The sequence below is a fragment of the Myxocyprinus asiaticus genome, chromosome 10 (assembly GCF_019703515.2).
Source record: "Myxocyprinus asiaticus isolate MX2 ecotype Aquarium Trade chromosome 10, UBuf_Myxa_2, whole genome shotgun sequence".
In the NCBI taxonomy this organism is placed as follows: Eukaryota; Metazoa; Chordata; class Actinopteri; order Cypriniformes; family Catostomidae; genus Myxocyprinus; species Myxocyprinus asiaticus.
Window position 1 is genome coordinate 47,663,553 of NC_059353.1, and position 16,519 is coordinate 47,680,071.

At 38.6% G+C, this 16,519-nt stretch overlaps 1 protein-coding gene across 3 annotated transcripts in view; it reads left to right on the top strand.

Annotated features, from left to right (window-relative positions):
• Positions 1 to 16,519, top strand: part of LOC127447637 (cordon-bleu protein-like 1) — a 110,664-nt gene that overhangs the window by 49,134 nt on the left and 45,011 nt on the right. For all 3 annotated transcript variants that reach the window (XM_051709584.1, XM_051709582.1, XM_051709585.1), the window contains exon 3: positions 14,202 to 14,393. In XM_051709584.1, the coding sequence (XP_051565544.1) occupies positions 14,202 to 14,393 (192 nt within the window). The remainder of the gene's footprint in view (positions 1 to 14,201; positions 14,394 to 16,519) is intronic.

Sequence of the window (16,519 nt, forward strand, 5' to 3'; positions counted from 1 at the left end):
ATGAGTTTGTACCTCCAACAATCTAAATGTGACAGGAAGAGGCCTCGCTCAAGTCAAGCTACAGCATGCCTGTTTACTGTTCTGGACTGCAGATAGCAGTCAAAATCTTTTTGGATTGCACCTTCATGGCATCAGCATCCCCTGCTCATATCTTAAAAGTGTCATATCAATCATTTAATTTTTAACGTTCTTGAGGTCCGCTTATAATGTTAGTAAGTTAGTAAGTTGTTTTGTGTCAAATCAGTCATAATTTAGTGTGTCATTATTACTTTTCATCTTTTCTCTAACACTTAGAGTTAACGGACATTTTGTTTTTCTTCTGTGTGCCTTTAAGACTTCTATGTAAATGCCCTCTTTGCGTGTGAGATGAGATACAGCGCTTAAGTGCATTTACTTGTGAGCTGCAGGTTTGCTGTTGAGTCCAATATAGTTAACTAACCCATTATTCAATAACAGCATCTTTGCAAAGCTCTATTATACTTTGACATTCAAGAAACAATCTGTGCTGAAATGTGCTGCTCAAACTGACAAGATCAGACTGAACTGATCAGGGATCTTTTTAACCTTTATGTTGTGTTCATTTTGAACCGGATGACTTTTATTTTCCTTACGATTTAAATTTTTATTCTTTTACTTAATCCAATTGGAGTAAAATTCCTTGACTTTACACATAAGGTATCTAAACACACACACACTTTTTTGGTTTTATGTCACTTTGTTACACTTGTTGTATTCCTGCTCAAAAATGACCAGCCATTGGAAATGAATGGATTAGACTATAAAAATACAGAACTATTAAGTGTTTAGGAGCATCCCAATCCTTTAGATGAGCACATATGTCGATGTGTGTTTGCACACACAAAGCCCTCGGATATGTGCACACACACACACATACATACACAATGTGTGTTGTGCTCCCTTTTGTGCATCATCTTTCCATGTACCCTCTTTGAGGAATAATTAATATCTACTCATCATATTATGTTGTGTTTGGGCTCGTTTGAATCGGGATAGTCTGCTGTAAGTTACATAATGTCATTGTCTATGTTATATGTATGTTTCAGGAAGTAATAAGGGAAAACATGACAAAAAGACACTCCTGTTATATTTATGTGTGTCTGTGGGAATTTGTATACATTAAAATTAAAATGTAAATTTTAAATGTAAAAGTAAAACATTTTCTCCTTGCATTCCACAAATTGAGACCTTTCAATGATATATAACACATGGCTATCTCATCTTTTTTATAGCTTTACCAACTCTGAATATAATTGTTGTGATAACTAATTTACAAATGATGAGGTTTAAATGGGTTTTTATTTGCCAGCAAATTAATATAAAATATGCATTGTTAAGTCCAGATTTTAAGCTTTATTATACTTATTTTGTTCAGATCAACAAGTGGTTATTAATTTATTATGTAATTGTATATATATATATATATATATATATATATATATATATATATATATATATATATTTATTTTATTTTTTTCTTATTTTCTTATTTTCACAGGGAGTGCCCCCACTAGCCCGATATGAGCTCAGTTCAATGAATCCTTCTATCAATAAAAAAAAAAATAATATTTAAAATATGTTCAAAAAAGAGAACATTACCATACTAAAGTTATAATTACTAAAAAAGAAGTTGATAAAAAATCTAATGCAATATCTTGGGATAATATACCCAATATGAGAGATTTATAAACAGTCTTAGTGGGCCGGTCAAAAATGACCGGGAACACAAAATGGTTCGCATGAAATGAAAACAGCACAAGGGTTAAAAATAAACTTCAGCTAATCCTTGTGAAGTTGCCGTTTTTGCAGCTTAGTTTCAATAAATTGTCTTTTTTGACTGGGAGGAAGTTTTGAGTTTGACAATTACAGTATAGTATGTCTAACAAGTACAATGAACTTTTATATTAAAAGATCAAGAAAATTTTATCTTCATGATATGAGCACTTTAAATGAGACCTTATCAGGTAAACAGTACGGCTAATCTCAATTCGACATCAGTCAACATGTTGGCTGCAAAAACATCATGGTTACTTGTGTAACCTCTGTTCCCTGATGGAGGGAATGAGACATTGTGTCGATGTAGTGACACTAGGGGTCACTCTTGGGAGCCCGAGACACCTCTGGTCTTTGATAAAAGGCCAATGAAAATTGGTGAGTGGCATTTGCATGCCACTCCCCCGGACATACGGGTATAAAAGAAGCTGGTATGCAACCACTCATTCAGGTTTTATGCTGAGGAGCAAATATAAGGTCTGGCCATTTCAGCGGGTAGTTCAGCGTTGTGGCAGGAGGGCCACAACGTCTCGTTCCCTCCATCAGGGAACAGAGGTTACACAAGTAACCATGATGTTCCCTATCTGTCACTCACTCGACGTTGTGTCGATGTAGTGACACTAGGGGTCCCTATACGAAACGCCACAATTGGCTGAACTGTTTTACGTGAACTGGTGGTGTGTGGTGGGCAGACTACTGTGTGCCTCATAGCCAGCACACCAGGTCGACACGTAACCTCCCCCAACATATTTATGAGTGTCGAACGGCCCTTTTTGGGGACAAGTCGACTACCCAGAAAATAGAGACAAGCTTAACCCAGTCGTGGCCTCTTTTCCCCTTCTTTTTTTCCACTCCCTAAAAAAGAAGGGGGATTATCCGACTGGGCCGCCAGGTCTAGTCGGGGGGTTTCCCTCCCAAGGGGAAGACACAGTGGAGACCACACCTCGTCCAAAGAGAGGGGGGGATATTTAAGTGGAAAAATACGCCACATAGTCTTTCCAACCATGTGGGGAGTATTCAAGGTAGATCCTGCCCAATGGGGGAGGAGTTACTACAAACATGGAGACTGGGGCAGAGGGGCTCTGCCCAAGGAAGACGCAGTTTGCCAACAGGGAAACAAATTAGCGGAAGATATATAATCGCATGGGGTTAGCCTTATAGGGAACCGCCACATGTGGAGCACCTACCCCAGAACAGGGCTCTTAGTTAGCATGTGTACTGGGCCGGCAGCGAGTCTCTCCGAAAACTCGACTGCCACAGGGCTCGGAGGAAGTCAACCAGGGAACAAAGTTTGTGAACACTACTGGGAATTAATGGTGCACGTCTTCAGCTCCAAGGGAGGTGGAAAGCACTATGTACAAGCGATACACCCGGCCAGCTATCCCGGGCTTATCCGCTTGTGTTGCGTGCCACTACCTGGGACGAAACCGGATCCACCCGGGGGTTGTAGAACCTTGCACAGGTGTTGGGTGTTGCCCAGCCCGCTGCTCTGCAAATGTCTGTTAGAGAGGCACCCCTGGCCAGGGCCCAGGGAGCCACTACACCCCTGGTAAAATGGGCTTGTAGCCCTACCGGGGGCGGCATGTCCTAGGCGACATATGCAATAGTTATGGCGTCAGTGAGCCAGTGGGCGATCCTCTGCTTGGAGACAGCGCTTCCTTTCCGCTGTGCACCAAAGCAGACAAAGAGCTGCTCAGAGATTCTAAAGCTCTGCGTGCGATCCAAATAGATGCGTAAAGTGCGCACCGGACACAGCAACAACAGGGCTGGGTCTGCCTCCTGGAGGGATTCAGCCTCCTGGCGCCTCTTAGGAACCTAAAGGGCATAGGTGCACCGTGAGTGCCTTTATCCACCGGGGGATTGCCGAATAGCCCTTGGCCGCCCCACCATCGAGGGTAGTGAGGGCGGGGAAGCTGAAAAGATCAGGACCGGGCAGTAAAAAGTGCCTCCCGAGACCTTGTCAGCTCTTCATGCACTTCCGGGAAGAAAGGAACAGGGGCAGGGCGTGGCTTTGAGCGGCGCCGCAAGCCCAGGAACCAATCACCAAGCCGCGAGGGTTCAGGGAAGAGCAGTGAGTTCCAATCTAGCTGACGCTCACGGCTGCCCGGGAAAGTATGTCGTCATCTCCACGTCAGCCTGTGACTGGGCAATCATCCTTGAAGGGAGGAGACCAGCTGAGGCTTCTGACTGGACGAGCCCGCTCTCCGATGCTGCGCTTGAGAGCTCATCACTTTCGTGGGCTCCGAATAAGAGGTCGAACTTACGAAGAGAATATACTCTTTTATTTCTGCCGAAGCGCCCAGGGGCATTCTCTGCAGTGCACCAGTGCAGAGGAGGGAGAAGCCACTGAAATGTGCCGTCAGATCCAGCAGAGGTGAATGAACAGTAGTATTCAGCTCAGTAAGCATGACCGAATTCCGAAGAGAAAATCTGAATGAGTGGTTGCATACCAGCTCCTTTTTTTATTTATGTCCGGGGGAGTGGCATGCAAATACCACTCGCCAATTTTCATTGGCCTTTTATCAAAGACCAGAGGTGTCTCGGGCTCCCAAGAGTGACCCCTAGTGTCACTATATCGACACAACGTCAAGTGAGTGACAGATAGGGAACACACCTTTTGTCTGTTCAGCCCAGTCATATGTTTACAGATACATGTCAGCAAAAGCTGCTCATGTCAACAAAACAAGTCAAACAATGTGTGCTGTCAGATCCGACCATGGAGCTCTTTGTCATTCAAAATTAACTCTGACAGTAAAACCACAGCCACATGTAGCCTTTGCATCTCGGTAGTTTACAGTTTCAGTTCCCTTGACTAGATTAAACAGTAAGTATCACATATTGGTCTTGTGAGCAATTAGCTGAAATATTCAGATTTGAGAAGATTGAGAAGCAGTTGATCGTAATTGGTTTTGCTTTAGGACACAAATTTGACATGGGAAATGAAGTGGTGACCCAATACAGTACCAAAATTGTTTATCGTACAAATGTAAACACAAATATCTTTAAATTCAAACACTGACATTTAATATTATTACCATGAACTTAATAGGCCCAACAATATGCAACACTTTTGGCTTCTAAATGTCAAAATAAAATGTAATGTTCTCGGCAGCAAGTTAAAACACAATTGACTCATTTATGGGTAGTGACCCTCCAGTTTGAGAACCAATGACTTTAAGTGTTACCTGCGTTGAAATAATCAGGGATTACTGGTGGGCTTGACAAAGCAGTGCTCTCTAGAGCAGTTATGGTTACAGAAAAGGGCTGTAGATTTGTGAAACCTTGACATTTCAATGTTGTACACACAGTTCCTGGTCCCAATGTTTGCGCGTGTGTGTGTGAGTTTGTTTGCTGATTTTACCTTTCAAGGCATGTGGCTCTTCTAGCTGTTTGAAGGTAGTGTTTAAAGATGAAGTGTGTAATTTCTTCTATATAAAAAACAAAAAATCCCATCCCATCTTACTATGCAGAATAGATGCAGAATAGATGGGCATTTTTGTGTGATGTTGTAGTCGAGTACAAAAATACAAAAAACGAGCAATAGATTACTCATAAATTAAAATGCAAGTTAAAAATAACAAGTATGACATGTACGTGAAATTTATATTTTGTTTTATTCACAAATGTTACCAAGAACAGTTTCAAAATAAGGTAACTTCTACAAAATTTGCTTTTCTTTTATGGGAAAAAAATGAAATCAACAATATGCATTGATAAAAATGAAAATCGAAAAATAAAAAAAATATACATAGAAACATAGAAAACAATGCTGATGGCATAAAGATAACATATGTAATATGTAATAAATACATAAACTGTCTGAAAAAACAAGTGGTTCAAATGTTGGCTTTTTATCAAATGTGCTCTTTTAAAGGGATAGTTCACCCAAAAATGAAAATTCTCTCATTATTTACCAGAACTTTTGCAATTTTGAAGGTACAAAAATCATATAAAGACAGCATAAAAGTAATCCATAAGACTCCAGTGGTTTAATCCATGTCTTCTGAAGTGATATGTTGGGTGTGGGTGAGAAACAGATCAATATTTAAGTCCTTTTTACCATAAATCTCCACTTTCACTTTCAATTCCACATTGTTCTTCTTTTGTTATTGGCGATTCACATTCTTTGTGCATATCGCCAACTACTGGGCAGGGAGTAGATAATAAGTAATATAGTATATTAAATATTGATCCATTTCTCAAACACCTATCATATCGCTTCAGAAAACATGGATTTAACCACTGGAGTCATATGGATTACTTTTATGCTGCCTTTATGTGCTTTTTGGACCTTCAAATTTCTGGCTTCCATTCACTTGCATTGTATGGACCTACAGAGCTGAAATGATTTTTAGAAAAATCTTCGTTTGTGTTCAACAGAAGAAAGAACTATCCCTTTAAGTGATTAAATGCACATGCACACCTACTGGTTTGATAAGGTTCTGAATTCCTCGTAATGCTTTGCAGTTTCTTTCCAACATAAAAGCAGATCCTTGTCCGTTGGTTTGCATGACTCCAACAAGAACTGAATATTAATAGAGTAGAATTCAATACAAATATTTCAAGTATTACTAGTGCAGCACTAGGTTTTGCTTTTTAAAAGCACAGATGCCATCATATCTTCTTCTATCATCCAACATCTCGATGACACACATCACCCCCCAGTGGACTCAACTGTAACAGATTTAGTTATATTCAGAGGGAAACTACTGTATTCAGTGCTGCTCAAAGCAGGCAAATGCTCAAAGAAAAATTTATTTATTCGAGTAGTGTTTTTAATAGTCGACAAGCTGGTGCAGAATGAGTACTCGATTAGTCGATTACTCATGCTCATCCCTAATGCAGTGACAACTATAAATAAGCCATTCGTAGGTTGACATCCTTAAAGTATAAACAGTAGCTGCGTTTCCACTATCGGGCTAAATGAGGGCGTGCTAGTGCGTGCCAGGTCCAGTTGCATTCCCACTGTCACTTCCGGGGCTTCATCGTGCCTCCTCGGGGCTTTCTCTGGGCCAACGGCCAATGGCCTTTGGCCCACCGATTACTCTTGGGCCAAACAAAGCCAAACAGAGATTGAGGGGGGTTCAGTGTCAAAGGCGGAGTTTCACCGAACTTCCCAGGTTGTATATCCAGCGCACAACGGTACAGGTTCAGGAAAAAAATAAATAAATATGGGCATAGTACAAATCAGTTAAAATGCCCAATGGACAAAGCGGTGCCCAAAGAAATTACTTTCCATGGTCCTGTTTCCATGGTTTCATAGATGGTGTGCTGAGATATCGTCCCTCTGTTAGTGGAGAGACCTCTCGGGACACCATGGCAGTTGGTGAGTTGTCAATGCTAACTTATCTTGCTGTTTACATTCGATATAAACTCTATATTCTAGACTAGATAACATGATACCTCATCCTGAGCTTTCCTCTTGCTTGTGAAATGGGTGGGGTGTGTGATGTTGGCATCAGAGCTGTGTATTAAGGGCAGGTTTTTGGGCAACGCTGCAGAGTTATTGGCCCGGTGGTGGGAACGCAGATCATTTTTGATCTTGCGGCTCAAAGTCTGAAGCTATTGGCCCCGGCTGGCCAGTTGATAGCCCTGGCTCACACTGGCCCGATAGTGGAAAAGCGGCTACTGTGGCTCTGTGAGTGCTCGGGAATCCTGTTTGAAAACAATACCTATTTTTGCAATTCTGTTTAGTTCTGCTAGAGACACAGAAATATATTGATGCACCAAGTTGCTATCTTGCTTAGCAACTATAAATGGCCAACAGTTTGGCTAGTAAATTATATTACTTGGCGGAATATTTGATTATTCCAATTATCGTTCTAAAATGTAACTATTTATTGAATAGTGAAGACCAAATTGTCAGTGCTGTTTTGATGTCAGAGTTATGTTGTTGATTGTTCTGATTTTATGAGTTTTGCAGTTAGCATTCCTCTTTCAGTAGCTGTGCAGAGAAATGTTTGCAGTATGTGTAAAAATAAAGCACTTTGGTAGTTATTTTGTTGACAATAATGGAAAGAAAATGTGTCTAATTACCGTGTGAGAAAGCCACAAAAATAACACTCTGTACTAATGCACACATTTCAGGAGCTGTCACTGCTACCTGTGTCATGTTTTTACACTGTTCCTCAGTAATGGATTATTCCTGACCCTAAAAAAAGGTCTGAAGTACATATAATGTTAAAACTAGAAATATACCTCTATTTACTCACACTGATACAAAAAATTCAAAATCTCAATTTTTGAGAGTCCAAAAATCCACTGTTATACATATGATAGTTCACCCAAAAATACAATTATTTCATCATTTACTCATCCTCATGCCATCCCAGATGTGTGTGACTTTCTTCTGCAGAACACAAATAAAGATTTGTAGAAGAATATCTCAGTTCAATAGGTCCGTACAACCCAAGTGAATGGTGGCCAGAACTTTGAAGGTCCAAAAATCACATAAAGCATCATAAAAGTAATCCATATGACTCCAGTGGTTAAATCCATGTCTTCTGAAGCGATATGATAGGTGTGAGTGTGAAACAGATCAATATTTAAGTCCTTTTTTATGATAAATCTCCATTTTCACTTTCACATCCACATTCTTCTTCTTTTGTAATCGCGATTCACATTCTTTGTGAACATCGCCACCTACTGGGCATGGAGGTGAATTTATAGTAAAAAAAAAAGGACTTAAATATTGATCTGTTTCTCAGCCACACCTATCATATCGTGTCTGAAGACATGGATTTAACCACTGGAGTCTTATGGTTTGCTTTAATGCTGTGCTTTTGGACCTTCAAATTTCTGGCCACCATTCACTTGCATTGAACAGACCAACAGAGCTGAGATATTCTTCTAAAAATCTTCGTTTGTGCTTAGCAGAAGAAAGAAAGTCATACACATCTTTGTCTGGGACAAGGGTAAAACAATAAAATCTATACATTAAAGGCCTTTGAAACGCAGCAAAAAATAAATGATGAATGCATAGTAAAGGGCATTAATTTAAAAAAAATGGATAGAAATCTGTTGGTTTTAATAAAAGTCAACACCTGGGACAATAAATAGCCCGTAGTTCAAGAAACACCCTAATATTTATACCCAAGTAATATTTGATTTCCTCGATTCCCTGCATGGGGTTAGGGTTAGAAAAATATAGCTATACAAGATCAGAAAATGTTGTTTAACTAGTTAAAGAAAGTGTCACACAGCAGGACAATGATGACAATGCTTAAAATTTCAGATCAACTACCCACATAACTATGTGTAAATGTTTATAAAAAAAAATAAAAGGATAAAAAAATACATGAAAACAAAGTTGTCCAGAATATATACATATATAAATATAAACAAATATAAATGAAAAAAAAATAAATTAAATAAAATACCTCTTAAAGTGTAGATCTGCAGATATTTTGCAGATTAATTGCTTAATAGATTAATTAATGTGAGTTTATTACATCTTTATATCTGCAGTATTTTAATTCCTTCCCCAGATTATTCTTGAGAAAAATGAAAAGCCCTATGCTTCGACAAGCGCTGTTTCTGCTATCCTTTAAACAAAGTAAGCCTCAAAGACTCAAATAGCCACAAAGTAATATTTTTCATGACTTATTTTCTGCATTTTTATCAGGCGTGAGCATTATTCAGCAAGCTGCACTTCGGCTCCCAGTAATGCTTTGCGGTATGAATAAATTATGCACATGACTATGTACTGCTCATAGCTTTGCTGTTTGCAGATTTTTATATATGCTGCTGTTATTGTGTTTGTTGTAACTTGCAGTTATTTGTCATTTTGTGATTATTTAGAGCTCATCTTATACTTAATACCTTGTTTGTGGTTGTTACCATTATTGTGATATGTATGTCAAATTATGAGGTCCACGCGAGTTACATATTTAATGCGCACATGCGGATATTCACTCTGATGTGTAAGTAATTTCAAAATAAAAGCCATTGTGTTGGCTTTACCTTACAGAGTTTATTGAATATTCGCTGTGTAATGGGATCTGCGCGGGCTTGTAGGAGTCCAGGGAGGCCACCTGTATAGGACAGGCCTTTACTTGTGCAGCAGCAGGCCGGCCCAAATTTCCCAGCGGCCCACTGGGAAAATGCCCAGAGCTCCTGATGGCCAGTCCACCCCTGACCAGAATCTAAAATAATATTAAGATATTTTTAATACTTCTGAAGGCACTCCAACTTTGGAAGAACAACACAAATAGTGTAAGTGATTATTATTATTATTATTATTATTATTATTATTTGTTTTTGGACTCCATTGGCATATAGCCTTATGCAACAAGGGGTGCTGAAGTCAACTGATTTTAGTAATAGACCTACCTATCTCTGTGTAAAATTAAATAATGAAATGAAATTGCCAGGTTATTTTTTGACCTCTTGTTTTCTCCAAATTCATAGGGCACAAAAATTCATTTTGACCCCCCTCTACAAAATAATAATGGCATTGAATATTTTGGCTTTCATCTTCATTTATGTTTCTCAAAAAATAGTGTTTTCGGTAGAGAGACATTTGTGAACTATAGTAGGTGTCAGGTTTCTTGGGACTGATTGTGTTTCAAATGACGGCCTCTAAATCAACAGTTGTTTTAGTTGTTTTCCAGAACAGAACATTCAGTTACCTTCCCATGCCTCTAGAGCTACCATATTTAAATTAATTTGACATTCAAACAAAGCTCATATAGTTCATATTGCATAATATAGCCTGAAGTGTTCATAACCCTGTTACAATGTTTTTGGACAGCTTAGTCGAGTTAAAGGGGTCATATCATGAGGAGTTAAATTTTCCTCCAAAGTTCATTGTACTATAACAGGATCAATCAAGACTTCCCAGTGAAACTTTTAGAAACATAATTGTGTTTACATACTTGCACAAAGTGTGTTTCTGAATGACATATTAAGTGGACCTTAGGGGAAACAAATGCATGATGTGATGACTTTAACTAAATCAAAACCTCATAACTGTGACAGAAAATTCAGTTCAAAACTAAGGGCCGAATTCACTAAACGGTTGCGGCACTTTATGCACCATGCAAACATTTCCGTGCAAACATGGCTCCTTTATATGGCTAATTAGTAATTAGGCTTATTATATTATAGTAATATTATAATAATAATTATATTATTATAGAGATTAAGTTGAATCTCCTCCTCTTCAGAGCTCCGTCCTCGGTCTGCTGGAATGAATGAATCACATCACTCCCATGTCATGTGACTTGTGTGTAAAGTGCATCCAAGCTCTCTCATTAAATAGCTGCTTTGAGTGGAGAAGAATGAAGGTCTTTCAGGCAATATCATGCAACGTTTTTGCTACAGTTACAGTGTTTTACTTGATAACTGAAACGACTCGATTTTCATTTAAAGATAAGATGTCTATAATATTCGCTGATGTCTGTTTTAAAGCAGATGTTTGCTGAGACAGCTATGTTCGGAATGGAATACTTACTACTTATTGAATACTATGCAATGTATTATTTTAACCCTTTAAGCTTGTATCAGCGCTCCAAGAAAAAAATATTATCAAAATATAAATAACTACAGTCTTGACCAACACAAAATAGGTATTGTTTTAAAACTTAGAAGCTGTGCTTTACAATGCATGTACGCATTATGATCAGAACTGAACAAGTGCGTTCACATGTTATCTCCTAACAAGGCCACATGTCAAGGTCTGGGTAGATTAGATAGTAAGCGAACAATCAGTTCTCATAGTCAACAAGTTGAATGCAGGAGAAATGGGCAGGAGTAAAGACCTGAGCAACTTTGACAAGGGCCAAATTGTTTTGGCCAGATGAATGGGTCAGAGCATCTCTGAAACGACAAGGCTTGAGGGGTGCTCCCAGTAAGCAGTGGAGAGTACTTACCGACAGTGGTCCAAGGAGGGACAAACCACAATCCGGCGACAGGGTGTTGGGCGCCCAAGGCTCATTGATGCACGAGGGCAACAAAGGTGATCCCGTCTGGTCCGAACCGACAGAAGGTCTACTGTGGCAGAAGTCACCGAAAATTTTAATGATGGTTACGAGAGGAATGTATCACAACACATAGTGCATCGCACCCTGCTGCAGATGGCGCTGAGTGCCCATGATGACCCCTGTCCACCATCAAAAGCACCTACAATGGGCATGTGAGCATCAGAAGTGGACCTTGGAGCAGTGGAAGAAGGTCGCCTGGTCCGATAAGTCCCGTTTTCTTTTACATCATGTGGACAGCCGTGTACTAGTGCGCCTTTTACCTGGGGAAGTGATGGCACCAGCATGCACTGTAGGAAGACGACAAGCCGGTGGAGGGAGTGTGATGCTCTGGGTAATGTTCTGCTGGGAAACCCTGGGTCCGGCCTTTCATGTGGACGTAAATTTGACACGTCCCACCTACCTGAACATCGTTGCAGACCAGGTACACCCCTTCATGGCAATGGCATTCCCTGATGGCAGTGGCCTCTTTAAGCAGGATAATGCACCCTGCCACACTGCACACATGGTTCGGGAATGGTTTGAGGAACATAATGAAGAGTTCAAGGTGTTGCCCTGGTTACACCTTGCTACTCATAGCACTTGAAGGATCTGATGCTAATGTCTTGGTGCCAGATACCACAGGATACCTTCAGGGGAACTTCACAAAACATAAATAGAACATAAAATATCACATACCATTACTTAGAGAAGGGGGTTCCTGTTAAAATGAGCCTACACACAATGTAATCGGATGCATAGATCATTAGATAATCCACAAGAAGCACAGTGTGCTCACAGCACATAATGTGCTTTCTGGCTAAAAGCACGTTATCTGTCCTGGATCAAATGGTTTCATCGGAAATTATGTAGTACGTCATGGAAAACTCAAAACCAATCATATTAGGATTCAGATCACTGCAACCAGAGGTGGAAGTCATCCAAATATGGGCAGAGAGGATCGTTCACTCTAATTACACATGGCCACCAGGAGATGGCACCAAGTACATGACACAGACTCAATGATGACTCAAATGACACAGAATGGAACTTAATGAGATCTAGTTACTCATGCCTACATGCTTTGGAGAGAGAGCATACCTTTAGTCATTGTTGTATTTGCATGTGTAAATAGTTCTTTTGTACAATTATTATGTTTTATTTGTTTAGAGAGACTTTTGGACACTTGGAGCCGGTTTTGGACACTAGGATAAATTGAATTTGTAATGCTATAAATTTTGATTGCTTTGTCGTGTCAACACAATTTTTTTCTCAGTTAGGGGTGATATGATTGGGAACAAAACAAAAGCAGTTCTTCAGAGCTACCTTTATTTACACCCAGAGATATATAATGTCAAATCAGAAAAATAAGTAAAAAAGTAAATGTTTGGCTTGTTTTTCTATCTTTTTTTCTTTCTTTCTTTTTTTTTTTTTTTTGTGATTTTTCAGAAGTTTCTTAGGCTTATAGCCTCATAATTTATAATAATCTGCATCATTAAAAATATTGTTCATATATTTTTTTTAATTATTTTTTATTTTTATTTTATTTTTATTTTTTTTATGATACCAAACAATTGACACTCTTTGTTGTTGTTTTTTTGTAGAATTATAAGACTTTATTTTTGGGCATGCCACTGAAACATTGAATCTTTAAAAACACCTTTAGAACTTAAAGGGTTAAAGCAATTGCAAAAGTAGGCAGTTGTTATCACGAGCTCACTACGTTTGTCATCAACATTTAATTCGATAAGTGGCATCCAGTTATAATCTTGGAAGTAAAAACTGTTCATTTGCATTTTTTAATACAATGTTGGGTAAAAGGTCTTAAAAAGTCAAATGATAAAAATGTAATTTCCATTTTATATTTACATGGTGTAATAGACATTTTGAACACCATTTACCATACTTGTACCAACAAGCAACCAATGATACAATATTTTGTATGTTATTATTAATATAATATTTATTGAAACCGACACAATTTTAAGCTTCAAAAATAGTAACTACAATGAAACAGCATTAAGAATATTTTGTTTGAGACTAATAAATATTGTTCATCTATTATTATCAATAGTCACCATCTTTTCAGACTATTAGTCAACAAGTCCTCTGTAAATAGAGGTGTGTCTATGAGTTGGCGCTTAAAACTGTCTTTAAATAGTTATTTCAAGTTCATTTAAACTGGAACATGAACGAAACTTGTTACATCCGAGTGGGTGAATTGCTTGGTTGCTTTGCAATTAATCCATCCATTTCTACCCATTTAAAGCATTAAAGCAGCTCTTTAGAACAATTAGCAGTACACACTATTTGAAGTGTGTATTGTTTGTTTTATTTATTTTTGTATTGTCGATTATTATCCCATCCAAACTGTATTGAGTGTGCACTGCCTCCTCTTAGAAAACGCTTGTATTTTAATCAGAGTTTCTATTCTCTTTGTCTGTTTAACAGGAGATCTTCGAAGAACAAAGCTCCACCTCCTCCTCCGGTTCTGAAAGGCCTGGATGCTCCTCTGCTCTACCAGAAACTCTCAGAATCCTCTCATCCTGCCATGGAGCAGATGGAGAACAAACTGGAGCAGGAGCTAACACTGACTGTGGTCCTTCCTGGAGGAGTGGAAAAAACCACTGTGGTGCATGGCAGGTGAGGGGTGTTCCAGGTTTTGTGTTCTTGCTAGAACTGGACTTGTAAACTGCAATCAACTAAAATGTTTCTCTTGTCCAAAATGATTTAGCTAGGCACAATTCATTCTTATTGAATTTCCCCCTCTCAATATTTTATGAGCAATAGTAATAGTGATGTTTGCCTTAGCAATTACCACAAATAATTCTCAGATCTTTAGTTAAATTAAGAGCTCTTTAGTTTTTAGAAACATTCATAACTTCTGTATTGAAAACACTAATCTCTGAGCTCTGCTGTAAATGAGATCATGCAGATTCTCAGATGATTGCATGATCGGTCTTATGAAACTAATCAAATAAATGCTACAGTGAGTCAGATGGGTGGAACCGCACATTTCAGAAACCTCCTGCAGACAATGTTGGTTTGTTTGGGCATGATGACGTTAGAGTAATCCTTTATCTTTTTACTCTGTTGTGATTATCATTCCACACTAGATCATTTCTCCAGATGAAGGTGTGATCATTCAGAAGAAGGATTATTTCTTATTCAAATGTGAATGGCCTGTTTACTCTTTGTGTCGTGCTAAGGGTTTACTCTATGTGTCTTCCTGGGTGTTTCAGTGCTCAACACTTGATTTAAACTATTAAAGGGATAGTTCACGCAATAATGAAAACTTTCTCATCATTTACTCACCCTCATGTGTATGACTTTCTTTCTTCTGCTGAACACAAACAAAGATTTTTAGAAGAATATTTCAGCTCTGTTGGTCAATTTAATACAAGTGAATAGTGGCCAGAACTTTGAAGGTCCAAAAAGCACATAAAGGAAGCATAAAAGTAATCCATATGACTTCAGTGGTTGAAACCATGTCTTCAGAAGCGATATAATAGTTGTGGGTGAGAAACAAAGATGCAGGATTACTCTAACGTCATCAAGCCAAAACAATCCAACATCGATATTAGCCAATCATAGCAGTGGGCGTTTACTTTGAAGTTTAAAGGAGACGCTTAGGCCAAAACCGAACATATCAGAAAGAGGGCCAGAGATGGGGTGCAAAATGATCATATATTACTAAATTATGACTGTTTTAATGTAAAAAAAACTTTACTAACATTATCAGTGGACCTCAGGGAAGATAATAAAACTATAAAAAAGAGCATTTCATGACTACTTTAAGGTGGGGATTTACTTAAGCATGAACAATTAGCATGGTCAGAAAGTAACAGGTGCTTGAAACAAAAATACCATCGAAAGTGACAAATTGGCCCTGAAATTCAAAATGTGGGGGCAAAAAATGTGAAGTATATGGCATTATTTGTTTTATGATTAGAAAACTTATGCCCTCATAAAGATAAAAAATGCCCCTGAAAATCAAATCCATGGGGCATATATTGCCCTTTAATAGATGAAAGTTAATTTCTCTATGATTAAGAAAATAATAGTTCTGTGAAAAAGTATTTGCCCCCATCCTAATTTCTTCTGTTTTCGTGTATATCTCATACTAAAATATGAAAAAAATAAAATCTAACATAAAACAAAGGCAATCTGAGTAAACACAAAACACAGTTTTTAAAAGATAATATTATTTATTGAAGCAAAAAAGTTATCCAATACCAACTGGGCCTGTTATTTGACCCCTTAGTTACTAAATTCCCAAATCTATGAAACTGCATTCATAATGTGGTTCAGCTGGACTAGACACACCCAGGCTTGATTACTGCCAATCCTGTTCAATCAAATCAACACTTAATAGAACTTTTTCAGCAGCATGAAGTTGGCTAAAAGGTCTCGTCCAGTAGCACTATGCCAAGGTCGAAAGAAATTCCAGAAATGATTAGGAAAAAGTTAATTGAAATACATCAGTCTGGGAAGGGTTACAAAGCTATTTCAAAGGCCCTGAGCCATTATCTCCAAATTGAGAAAACTTGGCACAGGACTGAACCTTCCCAGAAGTGGCCAACCTTCCAAAATTCCTCCAAGAGCACAGCGACGACTCATCCAGGAAGTCACAATAAAGCCAAGGACAACATCCAAGGAACTGCAGGCTTCTCTCACATCAGTAAAGGTCACTGTTCATGACTCCACTACCAGAAAGACACTGGCCAAAAATGGCATCCATGAAAGAGTGGCGAGGTGAAAACCACTGC